Source organism: Schistocerca piceifrons, chromosome 1 (assembly GCF_021461385.2).
Source record: "Schistocerca piceifrons isolate TAMUIC-IGC-003096 chromosome 1, iqSchPice1.1, whole genome shotgun sequence".
Taxonomy (NCBI): Eukaryota; Metazoa; Arthropoda; class Insecta; order Orthoptera; family Acrididae; genus Schistocerca; species Schistocerca piceifrons.
The window spans coordinates 1,143,059,847-1,143,079,771 of NC_060138.1; the positions used below are offsets into that span (position 1 = coordinate 1,143,059,847).

The window sequence follows — 19,925 nt, forward strand, 5'->3', positions numbered from 1 at the left end:
ATTAATATGGAGTGTTTCTTTCAACATCAGCATTCATATTTCAGAATAGCAAACAGAATAGCTGACATATCCACTTACACTCATTTTTCAAGAAAGTGTTACATTATAAAAAACAAACATTTTTATAGAAACAGAAATTAAGAATAAAAAGAAATTGAAAAAAAAATTGTGTATATTGATTTCTGATAGAAATCAAGAGAAATCAGGCAAATTTAGCTCAGTTATTCAATGATTGTAACAAAAATTGTCAATTGTGAGAGGTGATGCAATAAATATTTCCACCACTGTATGTGTAGGGTGTTTATGTCACACTTTCTGGAATCGGACAAAGTGCCTTGAAACTCAAAGCAAAGTGGCTCTACGTGTCAATCGTTGTTCTATTTGTTTACTCTTGCGTTTATATCACATTACTGCACGACGTAATAACAATAGTCCTTGGTGTTACAGAGCTCGCACTCGTAGGCAACTCTGTTTCTGCAAGGTCACACTGCATACCTACCTAGCGAATGTGCGCACGCTTCTGTGATAGCTCACGTCAGCTTGTTCCGCATGGCTGGCAACCGGCTACCTGACGTCAGCTGCTGTTGTTCAGCTATGGTTACAACACTCACGAAGCTAAATGTTGACCAAATGGCGCTAAGGACATGGAATTTGTGGGTTCACCAATGGCGCATGTCGATCGATACGAGAACAGATAGCACCTGTGGGAGGTACCGCAACTTGTGGTTACGCATCTCTGGTCTCAACAATAAGTTAAGCGGTTGCTTGTTTTCAGCGCATTAGCTCGAAAGCCGTTAGAGCAGAGTCATCAGATGTGGCGCGTAGCAAACTGTCGCTCAGAGGAGCAGTTGAATGGTATCAGAGAAGTGCAGTGATTTTTATAGTCTCATCCCGTGTGAAATACAATAATGATACAGAACAGTAATTCGCAAGTAGCAAATGTCGTCGAAGATTGAAGCTTTCATGGAACTCAAAGTTTTATGTGAATCTAATGGCATAATTTTGTTACTACAGTTCAATAATCGGTTCCAAAAAGGATATAACAAACTAATAGTTACATTCCAGTCAGTTGCGCTTAATCAAATCCATCCAATCGACTATCATAGAATAGTAGTCAAGAAACAATCGGTTATTGACAAGGAGATGAGTAATTATGTGTAAACGAAGTGCGCAAGGGAAGACCTCACGAATTGACGTCGAGTACCTACACTACCGCATATGTTATGCCGTCTTCACAAGGCAATGTCAAAGTGCTAAATGACTAGTTTAGGAGTAACAGTTTGGGAAAATTCACGTCGCGGAGTCTCTACGAACGTGCAGGGCAATACCTAGCATGTCAGACATTCTGAACGAGTATGCGAATGTCAACCACTGAACTGGAAGAGCGCGAAATGCTTCTCGTTTCGGGACATAGAGAACATCATGGCTGCTTGCACAAGGGAAGAATTGTGTGTATCGATTGATGCGTTTCAAGAAGAACGGTTCCCGTACAACGTCAAAAGTACAAATTACCACTGTCGCGCAGAGGCTCAAAGCTGTATCTTTTGACAAAGCGGAAAGCTAGCTTACACTTGTCCATTTCGCGTAAATCGCACGCGTCGGCTGGAATTGCTGCGATAGCATATGATCACATCGTGGTGTGCGTGCCGTATGGTGCAGACCATATCAACGTTAGCACGTTTAATGCCGCGTCCCGTCAAAGGTGGCTTTAGATCTGGCTTCTTGAGACGAGAGAATGAAACAACGTTAAGACCTATCGCAATGTGTGTATAAAGCATTTTAACAAACCAAGTCACAAAACTGATACAGTGTTACGCAATTTCGTGATAAGTACCTTGTTTTCCATACAGCCAACAACATTAATCATCCATTAAGTGAAGAATCTGGCCAACGATAAAGTGCGCCTTTCACAATGAAATTTATATCCCCTTGTAACTACTTAATTCAAACGGTTCTCAGTTGGACATCACCTACTGAAACATAATGGTTTCAAATACAACCGCAGGTTAATGACTGCTCTCCTTTTACTTGGAGGAAATATTGCATCATTCTCAATGACGTGCGTCAAATGTATCTGTTTTCTTGTACGAGCACCCGTTAAAAGAAGAACTAAGAACAGTTTTATTTTCTCCCAGTTTGCTGGTTTGCAGCATCAAGATACGGCTGTGGATAGCTGAAGCCTATCGAGATAAGATTTGACAACGTGAGTGACAAGAAATTAGGTCGGTCGTGCATTGACGCAGAACGCTTAATGTCTTGTACGCTTACAAAGAAAATATCTTGCTGGCTAATGGGCGTTCCTTTTCATTTTGACATATCGGCTGCTTTGAAATGAGCAGTGAGACTAGAGCTTCGGACAATGCCTTCTCCCTATTTCTGGCATCAGTACACCCAGAAAGGTGTAAGATGGGGAGAGGAGAAACAGACAATAAGAGGCGAGGTGGGTGTACAGCAGGTAGAAAAGAATTTTAACTTGTCTTTGAAGGAGTAAATGTATGTCGAATCAGGAACCGACCCTGATCTCTACCTTTTGCCCACAGAGTTATAAGTGACAGAATGAATGAATCTCACAAAATGATGCTTAAGCTTAAGTCCACCACACTCTTTCTTCATTCTCAAAAATGTAAAAATTAATGTCTCTTCCGACGATAGTGACAACTGGGGACAGTGTGCGAAAAGCCTTCAAATGGTTCAAATGGCTCTGAGCACTATGGAACTTAACTTCTGAGGTCATCAGTCCCCTAGAACTTAGAACTACTTAAACCTAACTAACCTAATGACATCACACACATCCATGCCCGAGGCACGATTCGAACCTGCGACGTAGCGGTCGCGCAGTTCCAGACTGTAGCGCCTAGAACCGCTCGGTCACCACGGCCGGCAAACAATATGAAACAAGACTCATTGGACAATGACATGCTTCCATTGCTGCATACTCCAGTTTTTATCGCATCCAGACACGAGTGCCAACAATCTGCCCACGTTCGAATTTACGAAGCTCCGACATAATGCACAAGCAACTACACAGACTGCTTTTCTGACCAAGACGGACAGCTGCAACGTACAGACGACACTGCACAGGCGAATCTGGACGCCAGATACAGCAGCGCAACCTGCAGGCTTGGTTAGCACCTGCATTTATTCTCAGGCACGCATTTCCCTCGGTGTTTCCATATTTTTGTCCAACCCCTAGAGTTACTATTTTAGGTCATCCACTTTTACTATAACTCCTTTAACTAAACGCAGTTCTTACTGAGTCTGGATCAGTCACGCTATTCGTTGATTATAGCTTGGTCCGCAAACTGTACCGGGAAGTTATTCGAAACTTAACCGATTTCTTCATTTTCAGCTTCTCGAAAATGGCAGAAACTGCGACATCTCTCTTAAATGATTTGCACAAGCGTTGAACAACTTAGAATAAATGGTTGTTCAATAATTTTAAAAGCTATTTTTTACACCATGGTACCTTGCTCTGTCTTTTTGAAAAGAGTAGTTGTCTGAAAGATAAAGGAAAGTTTTCTGAAAAACATGAGGTCTTTGACGCCATTTTACCTAACCTAAGGCAGAAATTTTGCCTTATGATTTTCTGCTAGAACTTGAATATTTCCAGTGTCCTAAGTCAGCAGCAATTCCTCAGTCTCAGAAAAATTAAATCACAAGATTCTTCATAATAAAAGTAGTTTTATCATAACTGCCAACCTTTAAAAACAAAAAAATCAGGAGATCCAGTTTCAAAAATCAGGAGGTTCGAATGGTCAAGAACAGCGGCTCATTTTAAGTACTGTCCGAGACAACTGATGTGAGTCTTTCCCTACGACGTCACAAAACTATATAAAGGATATGAAAACATAAATGAAACGGCTAGAACTACCCAGAACTTTAATTCCGTACCCACTATCAGTAGCGTAGCCCAGGTAATCGCTACTATGCTGGCATGTTTTTCGGTTTTAATTGTAAAACTGTATTGCTGCAAAACGATATCCGCCATGTAGTTCGTGACAAACACAGGAAAATTGTAAACATACGCTCGCGACCGTAGCACCTACTTTCGCCTCATAAGATTTCACACATTATATCTCCGTATGTTCCGTATTAACTGGCATTGCACTTTTCTGGGGAAAACTATGTCATTACAGGAATCTGTAAAATTCACCTAATCTGAACAGGTAATTCGCATGGTCAGCGCAACTTTTTGGCACATTGTGTTGTAAAGTAAACGATGTAAAACGGAAATCAGAATTTATCACCTCATGAGTTTCATTTCATTTTTTATTGTTATTCACAGATTTAACTTTTTCTTGCTGTTTTTTTTTTGTATCCACATGTTTTGAAACATAGCTTTATCCACTACGTCGTTTGCAAATGTCATGGCGGCAAACAGCACAAAATGTAAACAACGGCTCATCCCTAGACGCGATAAATCACGGGGACTGTTGCAGATATTACTTCAAGAAAAGAGAGTTACATTTTTTTGCCGTAATGAAAAACAAAACACCGAATCAAAACACTACGAGTATGACGAATTACATACACGAGAAATAACCGCTTATACAAAAACAAAAAAATGACACTCGTAATCATCAACTCTAAAAATTTATACTGATTATAAAAACATTGAATAGTAACCAACTTCACTTGCGCACAGTGACAACACAAGCCGTAACAGTGCAATACTGAATACTAATAGTTTACATTAACATACACTCCTGGAAATGGAAAAAAGAACACATTGACACCGGTGTGTCAGACCCACCATACTTGCTCCGGACACTGCGAGAGGGCTGTACAAGCAATGATCACACGCACGGCACAGCGGACACACCAGGAACAACGGTGTTGGCCGTCGAATGGCGCTAGCTGCGCAGCATTTGTGCACCGCCGCCGTCAGTGTCAGCCAGTTTGCCGTGGCATACGGAGCTCCATCGCAGTCTTTAACACTGGTAGCATGCCGCGACAGCGTGGACGTGAACCGTATGTGCAGTTGACGGACTTTGAGCGAGGGCGTATAGTGGGCATGCGGGAGGCCGGGTGGACGTACCGCCGAATTGCTCAACACGTGGGGCGTGAGGTCTCCACAGTACCTCGATGTTGTCGCCAGTGGTCGGCGGAAGGTGCACGTGCCCGTCGACCTGGGACCGGACCGCAGCGACGCACGGATGCACGCCAAGACCGTAGGATCCTACGCAGTGCCGTAGGGGACCGCACCGCCACTTCCCAGCAAATTAGGGACACTGTTGCTCCTGGGGTATCGGCGAGGACCATTCGCAACCGTCTCCATGAAGCTGGGCTATGGTCCCGCACACCGTTAGGCCGTCTTCCGCTCACGCCCCAACATCGTGCAGCCCGCCTCCAGTGGTGTCGCGACAGGCGTGAATGGAGGGACGAATGGAGACGTGTCGTCTTCAGCGATGAGAGTCGCTTCTGCCTTGGTGCCAATGATGGTCGTATGCGTGTTTGGCGCCGTGCAGGTGAGCACCACAATCAGGACTGCATACGACCGAGGCACACAGGGCCAACACCCGGCATCATGGTGTGGGGAGCGATCTCCTACACTGGCCGTACACCACTGGTGATCGTCGAGGGGACACTGAAAAGTGCACGGTACATCCAAACCGTCATCGAACCCATCGTTCTACCATTCCTAGACCGGCAAGGGAACTTGCTGTTCCAACAGGACAATGCACGTCCGCATGTATCCCGTGCCACCCAACGTGCTCTAGAAGGTGTAAGTCAACTACCCTGGCCAGCAAGATCTCCGGATCTGTCCCCCATTGAGCATGTTTGGGACCGGATGAAGCGTCGTCTCACGCGGTCTGCACGTCCAGCACGAACGCTGGTCCAACTGAGGCGCCAGGTGGAAATGGCATGGCAAGCCGTTCCACAGGACTACATCCAGCATCTCTACGATCGTCTCCATGGGAGAATAGTAGCCTGCATTGCTGCGAAAGGTGGATATACACTGTACTAGTGCCGACATTGTGCATGCTCTGTTGCCTGTGTCTATGTGCCTGTGGTTCTGTCAGTGTGATCATGTGATGTATCTGACCCCAGGAATGTGCCAATAAAGTTTCCCCTTCCTGGGACAATGAATTCACGGTGCTCTTATTTCAATTTCCAGGAGTGTATTTACGTTTCTTTAAGACTGGCGTGAAATAGGAAAAATAGTAGTTACGAGAACTGCTAAAAGAAAGACCGAATATTGCTATTAAAATTTTATTGTTTAAATATAGTAACGTATTGTCCTTGCTACTACAAAGTATTTGATCAGGCGAACATCTGCAACCGAGGAAAGTACTTATAAAATAAAAATACGCTTTAGTTGCCAGTAATTTTCTTAATTTATTGCACAATCATTTTCGAAGCTTCAAGCTTCATCTACAGGTGCCACCAAATAATTATGAGAACATAAATATGTGAAACTCTGGCCAATCAGTCACGTTGGATCCCATATTTTTTTAGTGTTTTTTTATTTTTGTTCTTTTATTTGGCCTTTGAGTGTGTACTCAATTTAGCCATCGGCAACATATAGTGACAATGTACACATAATTGAATAAACAAATACAGAAACGCATATTTACAAGAATAAAAAGCTTAACTGTTACAGGTTTGTACATAATGTTTTAAAAATTGAATTGAATTGAATTGGAAAATAATTAAAAGTGCCTTGGCTTACAATTCACACCAATTCCGAAATATCTTCATCAGCAAGACATATTTATAATTTACGTACACCATTAAAACCTACAGATTGTGACCAGTACTCTTGATGAAGTTAACTATCACTTTATATAGACGAACGTCTTCAGTACACAAAAGAGAAGAAGCTGATTAAGGAAGATGGTAGCCCATACTCAGCAATGTCTTCAGAAAGACCAACCGTTCACGATCAAATTTGGGGCACATAAATAAGATGTGGTTAACATCAGCTTCCGACTCAGGATCACACTCACATGCTGGTGAACTGTAAACGTTGATCCGATGTAGATGTTGTGGGAAAGAGGCGTGATTGAGGCGGAGTCTTATGATGGTAGAAATCGTGAATCGGTCCAGACGTGTCCTCATGAACCACGGCTGTGAAGGAATCCGAGGTTGTAGCACTGCGTAATAACCGCCTTTAGTCTGTTGAGAAACATTCCACATTTCCTGCCATTGTTGTCTTGCGTGATCCTTGACTTCACGTAAGTAGTTTGTATAAGGAAGGTGCAGATCCAGGACGGTGCCTAAGGTTGCCGCTTGTTTGGCTAATGCATCAACTTCATCATTATAGAGGATACCAGAATGGGAAGGTACCCACAACAAATGGATCGTCCGGCCCGTGCGTGTGCTGCGAATATATTCAGATATCACATCCAAGATATAACTGTTGGTTTTTTTGGTCCATCGACTGAATGTTTTTAAGAACGCTTTGCGAGTCAGATACTATCAATATCTTGGGGAAGTAAGTGCTAGAGACAAACTGCCACTGTCTCCGCCGTAAAAATAGAAGTGCTCGTAGGCAGTTTGAAGGTTTTGCGGATCTGGATCTGAGGGCAGAAAAAAGCGCATCCTCTACACTCTTCTTGCGGAATTTGGGAGCCATCGGTATATACACAGAGAAAACCTGGTCATTGTGCTTGAGCGAGACGATTGAAGCCAACGTTGACATTAGTACTGTCCAGCCAGGTCGTACTTAAATTATGGACTGGGATCTGGGAGCAGAGCGTTTGAAGATCATATTCAAAAACAGGTAGATACGCTGAACGTCGTATAGAATGTATGACAGGTGACCTAGTGTCAAAGCTGGCACAAACGGCTGGCACTTTATTCCTTCTGTGTGATGCAATCCACAGTCGATAAATGCAGTCTCTACTTTGATAGACGGAACTGTCCATAATGGCCATGCTTTGAATGTAGAATATGTCCGATAACATTTGGCGCCTAATGCTCAAGGGCATCTCCCCTGCTTCTATTAAAAGGGCGTTGGTGGGCGTCGATCGCATGGCTCCAAGACAGGTACGAATGGCTCTATATTGAAGAGTATCTAATTTGGAGAGATGAATCTTTTGACGCAGTGTGGTAGAATTGGCAGCCATAGTCTAATCGAGATCGAATTATCCCTCGGTACATGGTGAGTAAAGCACTCTGGTGCGCTCCCCACCAGATACGAGTGAGTGATCTGATTACATTTAAACCTTCTTCACACTTGGTAACGGTGGATCGGATGTGGGGCGCCCAGCTTAACCGAGAGTCATTAATCATCCCCAGAAATCGAACGTGAGATTTTATTTGGAAGGTGTACTTGCCACAGGTAATGTGATCTTCAGCGCGAGCTGTCGTCGACTTGGAGAAGGGAACGACTGCTGATTTCTCAGCCGAGATCTCCAGCCCATTGATAGAGAGCCACTCATCGATGTGTGCGATGGTTGTAGTTAATGCCGTTTTGGCCTGAAGGTATGAAGCAGCAGTAGAATAAACACATATATCATCAGCATACTGTAGGATTTTTGTGGGGGGAGTAATTATGCGTTCTAGGTCGTGCGTATATAGAGTATACAGGAGAGGACTTAAAATTGCACCTTGCGGCAAGCCCTGGGAGACATAAAAAGGTCCGATCATGATACCTTTGAAACGGACGTAGATCGTTCTTTGAGTAATCAGGGTACTGATACCGTAGATCATCCGTGAAGGAATTCCGAATCCTGCCAGCTGGCCCAAGAGTATCGGTATTTGTACGTGATCATATGCATCCTTGACGTCAAGAAAAGCTGCCACTACTGTCTCTTTCGTTTGAAAGGCTGACGTGATATCCATATTAAGCAAAAACAGGTTATCCATGGTCCCTTTGCCTTTTCTGAAGCCGTATTGACTTCGAGGCAACAAATTACTTTTTTCAGGCCACCATTCTAGTCTCCTTTTTAGTGTTACCGAATAGCGAGAAGCTTCCGGAACCCGGAGAAAAATGCTACCGACCAAATCACCTTCTTCTCCGTTCCAAGAGCAGCAGAAGTAACTAATTGTGTTTCCTTATGCATCACATAAATTATTTTGAAACATTACTACAACTCTCAATAATTCTGTAGTGGAACGTTTATGCCCTAGCAAAGTTCACATTATTTAGAAAACATTGAATTATGAATATCAAAACTATCTTGAAATTTTATGTTGAAAATTCGTGTGCAATATTTCATGTTTTTCGTTGTCATGAGAATAAATGTTTCTGATACCAATTTGTTACGTTTTTTCCATATTTGCCATCCTGATAAAATAACTCTTCAAACAGAAATTTAGCTTTGAATATGTCAGGTTCACGCGAAAACAAGGAGGATCTTTTTAGGTTCATGGAACCATGTGTGACTCTTCAGTGAGTTTCAAAATAGGTAAATTTAAAATGTGTGTGGTAGTGAAACAGCATTACTTAACATAATGGAAGTCATTTTTTGATCTTTTATTTTTCAGTTATATGCTGCCGGAAAGATAAACATCACCAGCCTCATGGACTATGTTCTGTGGCACCAGGATATAACATGTGCATATTATGGAGTTGTAGTGTTAGTGATTTGTTTCAGTCATCGGCTATCGGATGGCGCTCAGTAGACCTCTCGGTGAGCCCTCTGTTTGACTCTGCAGGCTGTAACTGTACTGAGTTTAGAGGTTAACAGTGTTACAGCATTCATTCTAGGCTACTACCATCCCCCAGCGACGAGTACGTACTCCTGCTGAACAACTTAGCCATTTGAATGGAGTCACATTGTGGACATGCAATAAGCTGGATTGACGTATCGAGGGACTGCTGTACATGTTGGGCACAACGCATCTGTGGAGTGATGGTGCTTTCAGCTGCGGTCTGTGGAACATTCTCGCACCCATTGTCTAGGTTCTGGACGTCCGTGTACAGTCAGTTCAGAATGCCGTGGTCGGCAAATGCACGGACGGCAGGGCATGTGGGGGGAGAGCCGTACTGGTGGGGGCTTTAAGAGAAACGCAAAGAGCTCAAGAGCCGGAGGGGAAGTGCCATTCTAAACTGAAGCCTACGCTCACATTTTTTCGTAAATATTAAGTGGCTCCTCCGTGCACTTGTTAGTATCTAAAAAGAATTTCGCCAAAAATGCAGCGACTTATTTTCACCTGGCTTGTTAGCCATTTGTAACTTTCAGGAAGTGTCATGAATGGCGACTTTTCAGTAAAACATACGCATTTCTGTTGCTGCCATGCTAAAATTTGCGTCTTTTGCCAAAACATAGCGAAATTTACACTGTCTCACCTCGCTAGTATGTCGTGCTGACACAATTGCAAGAGAATTCCGAAACGGTAGTTTACGAGTGTATTAAGTGAGGAGCTGAGGAAAAGTAAGGTCAGTATTTTATGAACAAACATGTCCTCACTAAAAATTACATATTTAATGTCTTCACTTACGTTGTTCCAAGACCCGTAGCATTTCTCGTTTCACCAGCTATCGATGGCCCTTAAAAATTACATACTTTCGTCGAAAAAGTCTGTAGTTAGTGGAATAACACTGTAGATATTACCCATAGGGCAAAATACTCTTCTCATTGTGTGCTATCATTTGCCAAACTGTCATTTCGCTATCTTATACCATTTAAGAACTATGAGGAATGTTGTGGATATTTCACTCTGGCTTTATCGCAGCCGCAGCGCGATCGCACGTGAGTGTGCTAGCTACGTCGGATCAGTTTTCTTGAGACTGGTGACAGATAGAGACCTCCACCCAAGTCCTAAGAAAAATTCAACATTTTAGCTAAATTCATATGCAGCAACATATTATGTAATATGCACCAAACGCAAAATCATAGCGACCCCCATTTTTCACTGAAACTTTTTGGAATTTCGCGCAATGTCTTACTTCCACGTAAATATCACAATAACTGTGACCATCAACGAAATGATGGGCACATCATAATGAACCTGACATATAAAGCTACAATTAAAGCAGAAATGATTTTTTTTACCTAATTGTTGCAGTAAAATCGTTTGAGAAAAAGTGCGGCACGTGCGCCTAGATTCTATCATCGCCGACTGGCCTCCCCTTCCAAACAAACGAATGAACTCTCCCAGCGCTTTGGACGAAAACTAGTCACTGCGCATCGTCTACTGTACCTCGCGCAGACTTTTACTACAGACGCACATCCAGATCGACGAATTGTGCGAGCAGCATGCCCAAATGAACATCATCCAGGGACGAAATCCAGGCACGTGTTGCACCCGCTTTGTCGCCAACGACTATTGGGAGCAGTTTGCTTGTAGCAGGACTAAGATCAGGGAAGCTTCTGGCCAGGCTACCACTGACACCGAGATACCACCAAGCTCAGCTACTGTGGAATCTCGCTCTGTTGTCTTCAATGATGAGAGTAAGTTCAGTCTGTATATGACTGATGGACGTACATGTGTACAGCGTAGCCCTGGTGAACGGCCTCTTTTCGAGTGCATTTGGCCACAACACACAACTCCCGTCTCAGGCTTCACGGTATGGCAGGCCATCAGCTACAACTCGGGCTCACAATTTGTGTTTCTGCAAGACAAGGTAACCAGTGACGACTACATTGCACAGGTTGTTATCCCTGAAATACTGGCATATCTTCAACAAGAAGATGACGTGGGAAAAACGAACACTTCAATCTTCCCTTGCAAGCTCTGATTTCTCTTATTTTATTATAATGAACATCTCTCCCTACGTAGGTGGGTGCCTACAAATTATTTTCACACTCTCAGGAGAAAATTGAAATTTCGTGAGAAGATTCCACCTCAACGAAAAACGCTGTTGTTTTGATGATGTCCACCCCAAATCCTGCATCATTTCGGTGACACTCTCTCCCCTATTTCGCAATAATACAAAACGTGCTGCCCTTCTTTGGACTTTTTCGATGTACCCCGTCAATCACATCTGGTAAGGATCCCACACCACGCAGCAGTATTCTAAAAGAGGATGGACAAGTGCAGTGTAAGCAGTCTCCTTAGTAGAGATGTTACATTTTCTAAGTGTTCTGCCAGTAAATCGTAGTCTTTGGTTTGCTTTCTCAACAACATTATCTATGTGATCGTTCCAATTTAAATTACTCGTAAGTGTAGTCCTAAAGAATTTAGGTGAATTTACAGCTTTTAGATTTGTGTGACTTATCGTGTAAAAGAAATTTAGCGAAGTCTTTTTGGTGTACATGTGGATGGCTTTACACTTCTCATGATTTAGAGTCAACTGCCACTTTTTGCACCACACAGATATCTTGTCTAAATCATTTTGCAATTTGTTTTGATCACCTGACGACTTTACATGGCCGTAAATGACAGCATCATCTGCTAACTGTATAAAAGGACTGCCCAGATTGTCTCCTAAATGGTTTACGTAGATGGAACAACAGAACACTTCCTTGGGGAACGCTTCTGTTTTACTCGATGATATTCCGTCAATTGTTACGGACTGTGAGCTTTCTGACAGGAAACTACGGACCCAGTCACGCAACTGAGACGATACTCCACAGGTACTTAATTTAATTAGAAGCCGCTTGTGAGGAACGATGTCAAAAGCCCTCCGGAAATCTAAAAATATAGAATCAATTCGACGTCCCCTGTCGATAGTACTCACTATTAAAAACAGCTAGTTATGTTGCATAAAAACGATTTTTTCTGAATCCTATTTCCTTTCTTAAGTGTAGGTGTGACTTGTGCCACTTTCCAGTCTTTGGGTTTAAATGGTTTAAATAGCTCTGAGCACTATGGGACTTAACATCTGTGGTCGTCAGTCCCCTAGAACTTAGAACTACTTAAACCTAAATAACCTAAGGACATCACACACATCCATGCCCGAGGCAGGATTCGAACCTGCGACCGTAGCGGTCACACAGAGTTTGAGTATGCGTCTTTCTACGAGCGAGCGGTTGTACGAGGGTTGGAACTTTAATAGTGGCAACTATTTATCTACAGCTCGTACAAAAGAGATACGTGTTTCAAAGTTTTCCTGACCTTCAAAGTAGTCTCCAGCACTGTGTACAACCCGTTGCCAGCGATGTGGAAGTCGTAGGAATCCTGCCTCGGGCATGGATGTGTGTGTTGTCCTTAGGTTAGTTAGGTTTAAGTAGTTCTAAGTTCTAGGGGACTGATGACCACAGATGTTAAGTCCCATAGCGCTCAGAGCCATTTGAACCATTTGGAAGTCGTAGGATACTCTTAGCAGTGCCAGTTGTGTTGACAGTTCGAGTAGCGCGGTCTATTGCCCGACGAATTTGTAGCAGTTCTGAAGCGCATGCCGTGAAGTGTTTCCTTCAGTTTAGAAATCGAGTTGAATTTACGAGGGCTTAAGTCAGGAGAGTGCAGCAGGTGGTATAGCACTTAGCAGCCCCATCAGCCAAACAAATCAGTAACAGCTTGCACCGTACGTGCTTGAGCATTGTCGTGCAAAATGATGGCAAGGTCCTGAAGGAAGTGTCATCACTTCTGTCTATAAGCTGGTCGAGGGTTGTATCCCAAAAATGAACAGCATGTATGTGTTTCCTAACTGAAACGCAATTTATGAAATGAATTTTAACATGCTTTGTAATGGGTCACTCTCAGCAGGGAAATATTATGGGAAGTTAGTTGTTTTTTATGTTTGTCGGAAAGTAAACTTGTTACGTCAGAGTCCACGTCATGGGCACTCCTTACAGTGTGGATCTTGTGCAAGATGAGAATTATGTTCATGTAAGGCCAAGTCACATTTTTGGTGGTACAGTAGAAGCTAGGTATGTGGGGAGAAAAATTACACTCCAAATTGCACCAACTTTCTCAACCTAAATCATCTGAAATTAAATACAGTGTTCTCGTAATAAACGAAGCTAATGGAGCGTTCTCGCAGACGTCGACACTATTGTTTCACCGACATCGACAGTCTATAAGACTGTCCACATCAAATTAGGTTGAACTTTTGTAACCCATGTTGTTGTTGTGGTCTTCAGTCCTGAGACTGGTTTGATGCAGCTCTCCATGCTACTATATCCTGTGCAACCCTCTTCATCTCCGAGTAACTAGTGCAACCTACATCCTTTTAAATCTGCTTACTTTATTCATCTCTTGGTCTCCCTCTACGAGTTTTACCCTCCACACTTCCCTCCAATACTAAATCGGCGATCCCTTGATGCCTCAGAACGTGTCCTACCAACCGATCCCATCTTCTAGTCAAGTTGTGCTAGAAATTCTTCTTCTCACCAATTCTAGTCAGTACCTCCTCATTCTTCTGTAGCACCACATTTCGAAAGCTTCTAATCTCTTCTTGTCTAAACCATTTGTCGCCCATGTTTCACTTCCATGCATGGTTACATTCCATACAAATAATTTCGGAAAAGGCTTCCTGACACTTAAATCTATACTCGATGTAAATAAATTTCTCTTCTTTAGAACGCTTTCCTTTTCATTGCCGGTCTACATTTTATATCCTCTCTACTTCGACCATCATCAGTTATTTTGCTCTCCAAATAGCAAAACTCATTTACTACTTTAAGCGTCTCATTTCCTAATCTAATTCCCTCGGCATCACCGGATTTAATTCGACTACATTGCATTATCATCGTTTTGCTTTTGTTGATGTTCATCTTACATCCTCCTATCGAGACACTGTCCATTCCGTTCAACTGATCTTCCAGGTCTCTTGCTGTCTCTGACAGAATTACAATGTCGTCATCGAACCTCAAAGTTTTTATTTCTTCTGCATGGATTTTAATACCTACTCCGAACTTTTCTTTTGTTTCCTTTACTGCTTCCTCAATATACAGATTGAAGAAGATCGGGGATAGGCTAAAGCCCTTTCTCACTCCCTTCTCAACCACTTCTTGCCTTTCGTGCCCCTCGACTCTTATAACTGCCTCCTGGTTTCTGTACAAATTGTAGAATTTGAGAGTATTCTAGTCAACATTGTCTACAGCTTTTTCTAAGTCTACAAATGCTAGAAACGTAGGTTTGCCTTTTCTTAATCTGTCTTCTAAGATAAGTCGTAGGGTCAGTGTTGCCTCGCGTGGTCCAACATTTCTACGGAATCCAAACTGATCTTCCCCGAGGTCGGCTTCTACCAGTTTTTCCATTCGTCTGTAAAGAATTCGTGTAAGTATTTTGCAGCTGTGACTTATTAAACTGATAGTTCGGTAATTTTCGCACCTGTCAACACCTGCTATCTTTGGAATTAGAATTATTATATTCTTCTTGAAGTCTGAGGATATTTCACCTCTCTCCTACATCTTGCTCACCAGACGGTAGTGTTTTGTCAGGGCTGGCTCTCCCAAGGGTATCAGTAGCTCTAACGGAATGTTGTCCACTCCCGGGGCCTTGTTTCGACTTAGATCTTTCAGTGCACTGTCAAATTCGTCACGCAGTATCATATCTCCCATTTCATCTTCATCTACGTCCTCTTCTATTTCCACAATATTGCCCTCAAGTACAGCGCACTTGAATAGACCCTTTGTAAGCCATTATCTACTGAATTTCATTGAAAACTAAGTAATAATTATGTAAAATTCTAGCTCATAATCTTGTCATTAACATCAGTCATTGTTACCTAGACTAGGATCCTGCACCTTCCCAAATATTAAAAAAAAACGAATTTTATTAATCTGTCAAAAAATATGTTTCAGAATTCACGCCTGTTTTGTTTTCTTGAAAAGTTGTCTAAATTGTTCAGTAATGATGCCTCAGTAAGTTAGCCCATTTTGATCTTAACAGCAATCAGAAGCAGAAACAATAATTATGGTTATTTCAGTATAAATTTCAGTCACCAGTTGCAAATAAATTTTATTTGACTGAAATATATCCTGAAATAATAACACTACAGCCTCTGAAAATTTTAGCTATTAATAAAATAATGAATAAATAGGGTTTTAATTAAAGTACTAGTAAAACAATTTTAATATATGATATTGGCAAAATAAAACTATACTTCTTGTACCTTTTATATCATGATTTACGTTGCGGCAGCGTTTTCCTTAGCTTGCTTGATAGCTCATATTTCAGCGTTACAGCCGCGCTTACTTTTGATTGCTTTTAATTCAAGCAAACAATTCCATATTGAATAAAATATCCTCAGTTTTCAAGTCGCGTCAATTCGAATAAAATTCTCGAGGCTTTAGAACACATAGTTCACAATCAACTTATCAGTTACATAACTTCAAATAACATTCAGGATGAATACCAATCTGGCTTCCGGGAAAATTGCAGCATGATGACTGCTTTTATAAAAGTGACTGACGAACTGAAACCAGCTATCGACAAACAATAGGCGAATATTACGTACTTCTTGGCTTTCAGCAAAGCTTTCGACACTGTCGATTTCTGTATTCTACTTGCTAAGCTGAAAAGTAAAAATTTTTCTTCAGGTGATATACAACGGTTACACTCTCACCTTACATACCATAAGTAATGTGCAGTGATCCGAAAAAAGAGGTCACAGTGGAATAATGTACTATCAGGGGGTCCCACAAGTATCACTAATGGGTCCATTAGTTTAGTCACTACATGTTAATGATGTGTCGACTGCTATCTCCCATTGCAAATATCATCTATACGCTGATGCGCAATCACCAGATTGCTTGCGTTTCACATGGGTTACGTTTCAAACATATGTCGTTCTGCGCCCATTCTAATAAAACAAGTATGTCAGAATTTACGTTCTGGATGGCTATGCACAGATTTGTTGGGCTTGTACTTAGGTAAGTGAAAGCGAAACAAATCTGCGCATAGCCACCCGGAACGTAAATGCTGACTTATTTGCTTTATTAGAATTGGTGCAGAACATAGGTTTGAAATTTAACCCATCTAAAACGCAAGCAATCTTAGACGCTCACAGAAGACTTATTACTCTTCAGTTTAGAGAATGTTTCCCACCCCTAAACCTAAGCAGCACAGAAATCACATTTTCTTCTTCTACAAACAATTTGGGGATAATTGTGGACCGTCACCCAGACTGGACCGATCACACAACTGCAGTCTGCAAGAGGGTGTCAGCATTACTTCATTCATTACAGAAATATAAAAAAGTATTTCCTCTCCAGCTTAAAAAGAAACTCACAGAACCACTAATACTCCCCATCCTTGATTATGATGATCCTAACGCGCCAATAAGCGTAGAGATTATCATACCCTGTATTTACTCTACTGTCTTCTCAATCATTGAACTCCTTCCTAATTATCTTAAACCCTTACACTACTATCTGAACAACACAGCAGAACTACTCGTTCACAACAAAGTAAAATACTCTCTGTATCACCACACAACACTTACATGTTTTCTAAATCATTTTCGTTATCAGGAATCCGACTTTGTATCTATCTTCCTCAAAATATTAGAGAAATTAAAACCCTTTGAAACTTCAGAAGACTGCTAATGGCCCCTCTTCCATCACAGTGCAGCTCACTCTACCAAACCTCCCTCCCCCAACACTTTTCCTTCCAATTGCCTGCAGAGTTCTCTATTGAAATTCTCTTCAATCCTCTTCTCTTTCATTATCCACCTCACTTCTTCTAATACTAAACAAGGCTTCAAAAGCGCTAAATTAATTAATATCATTCTTAATGCATCCTTTATTTTATTATTGTTATACTTACTATTATTGCTATTATTACAAATTATTACTTTTGTTAATAATGGAAATTATTATTATTATTGAGTTTTTTATGTAATAACTAATTAATATCATTCTTAATTCCTCCATTATTTTGTCATCGCTGTTTATTAGTAGTAGTAGTAGTAGTAGCAGCAATAGTAGTATTGCTAATTATTATTTTTATTAATAATGCAAATTATTATTATTGTGACTTATGTAATCTTTTTTATATGTGTTTCTGCACGTTAAATGTAAGAGAGAACCTTAAGGTCCTAATATGATCAGTCTAAATAAGCTGTAAATAAATAAAATAAATAAATAAAAGTGCTGTGGGAGTTTGATATTCCTACTACCTCAAGGGATGAGGATGGGGATAAGAAATGTCCTAAAACAACCTGTTGGTTGTTTCGTCTCTGTATTTATTTGACTTGGAATACTTTAAAGGCATGAAGCGCAGTTTGTCTCTTATTTTAGGCTGATCAATTTGTTAACTAGATCGCGAGAATGAACACTACAGCGAGCCAATAATTTTGTTTCGGGAACTAGGATCGTGCTACACGGCTGAATATCACAGATATATTTTAACATCCTCTCTGGATGCCGTATGGTGTAAAACAGCAGAGAATGAGACATATTTGTTAGCTATAAATATGACAGACGCTTACGCGGTGAAAGCCGCGGATAAAAGGCTAGTTAGTAACAAACATCAAACAATGGAAACTCCAGGATGAAATGTAACTATATTGTGAAAAGGAAAGTTGCTACTTACCATATAGCGGAGATGATGAGTCGCAGATAGGCACAACAAAAACCATCACAAATTATCTTTCGGCCAGTAAGGCCTTCGTCAGAATTAGACGGCAAACACACACACAGCCAAACGCAACTCACACACAAAGTAACAAACGGTGTCACGTGCAGGTGCGAAGTTTTCATGCGTTTCTCACAACTCAGTAAGTGCTCGGAACGCAAGTCATCATTTTAATTAAAAACTGTTTTATCCATTTTGGCAGTCGCGTGACGCCCATTGGTTAAGACAGTTAACAGTGACCAAGTACGTGTTGCATCTACGGGGAGCTTCCAGGTGTTTAACCGAGTAGATGTTTCCACTTTATCCACAATATTTCCACGACTGACCCTGTCGTGTTGTTCATGTGCTGTTGTTGTTTGCTCGTTGCCTGGGCTCCAGCTTGGCTGAACATCCGGAAGTATAACCAATCACGCCGAGAAAACTTGGGAGATAACATCATCTTCCATTTGTTTGAGTAAAGCCGCCGCAAGAATCATGGTGATCAGCAATCAAGACAAACAAAACCGAAATAATCGGACCACGGGCGACGTAAATATGCTGCTGACCCGAAACTGAAATAAGTACTACTCGCACATAGGATTCGAGAAGCTGCAGCACTGCAATACACGGAGCAGAGCACAGAGCAACGAACCTTGTGAGGAGGGCAGCGAAACCGCAACCAGCAGCAGACACAGCAGAGCCGCACGCGCCATCAGCAGTACGTAACGCTGCCACAGCCGACGGTCAGCGCCCACTCTTTGCTGCACGCACGACTGCGCCAGGGACCTTCTCAGCCTTATCGCGACCCATGTTGGAGGCAGCTGATGGCGCGATACGGCACGATAGCGCCAGCGATAGACGTACGGTGGGCGGCGCCTCTGATGGGCAGGTACGGCAGGCAGCGTCGCATTTCTACATCCACGTGACTACCGTGCGATTTGAGCTAAGTGCCTGGCAAAGAGTTCATCAAACCACCTTCAAGCTACACTGAAGCGTCAAAGAAACTGGCAATGGAATGCGTATTCAAATACAGAGATATGTAAACAGGCGGAATACAGCGCTGCGGTCGGCAACGCCTTAATAAGACAACAAGTCTCTGGCGCAGTTGTTAGATCAGTTACTGCTGCTACAATGGCAGATTTGAACGTGGTGTTATAGTCGGCGCTCGAGAGATGGGACCCAGCATCTCCGAGGTAGCGATGAAGTGGGGATATTCCCGTACGACGAGTGTACCGTAAATATCAGGAATCCAGTACAACATCAAATCTCCGACATTGCTGCGGCCGGAAAAAGATCCTGCAAGAACGAGAAGACTGTTCAACGTGACAAAAGTGCAACCCTTCTGCAAAATGCTGCAGGATTCAATGTTGGGCCATCAACAAGTGTCAGCGGGCGAACCATTCAACGAAACATCATCGATATGGGCTTTCGGAACCGAAGGCCCACTCGTTTACCCTTTATGACTGCACGACAGAAGAATTACGCCTCGCCTGGAGCCATCAACACCGACACTGGACTGTTGATAACTGGAAACATGTTGCCTGGTCGGGGACGAGTCTCTTTTCAAATTGTATCGAGCGGATGGA

The 19,925-nt window shown here is 42.2% G+C and overlaps 1 protein-coding gene across 1 annotated transcript in view; it reads right to left on the reverse strand.

Annotated features, from left to right (window-relative positions):
- Positions 1 to 19,095, reverse strand: part of LOC124778628 — a 73,633-nt gene extending 54,538 nt beyond the window's left edge. The window contains exon 1 of the mRNA XM_047253657.1: positions 18,992 to 19,095. Within this exon, the coding sequence (XP_047109613.1) occupies positions 18,992 to 19,052 (61 nt within the window). The 5' untranslated portion in view covers positions 19,053 to 19,095. The remainder of the gene's footprint in view (positions 1 to 18,991) is intronic.
- Between the last annotated feature and the right edge of the window lie 830 nt (positions 19,096 to 19,925).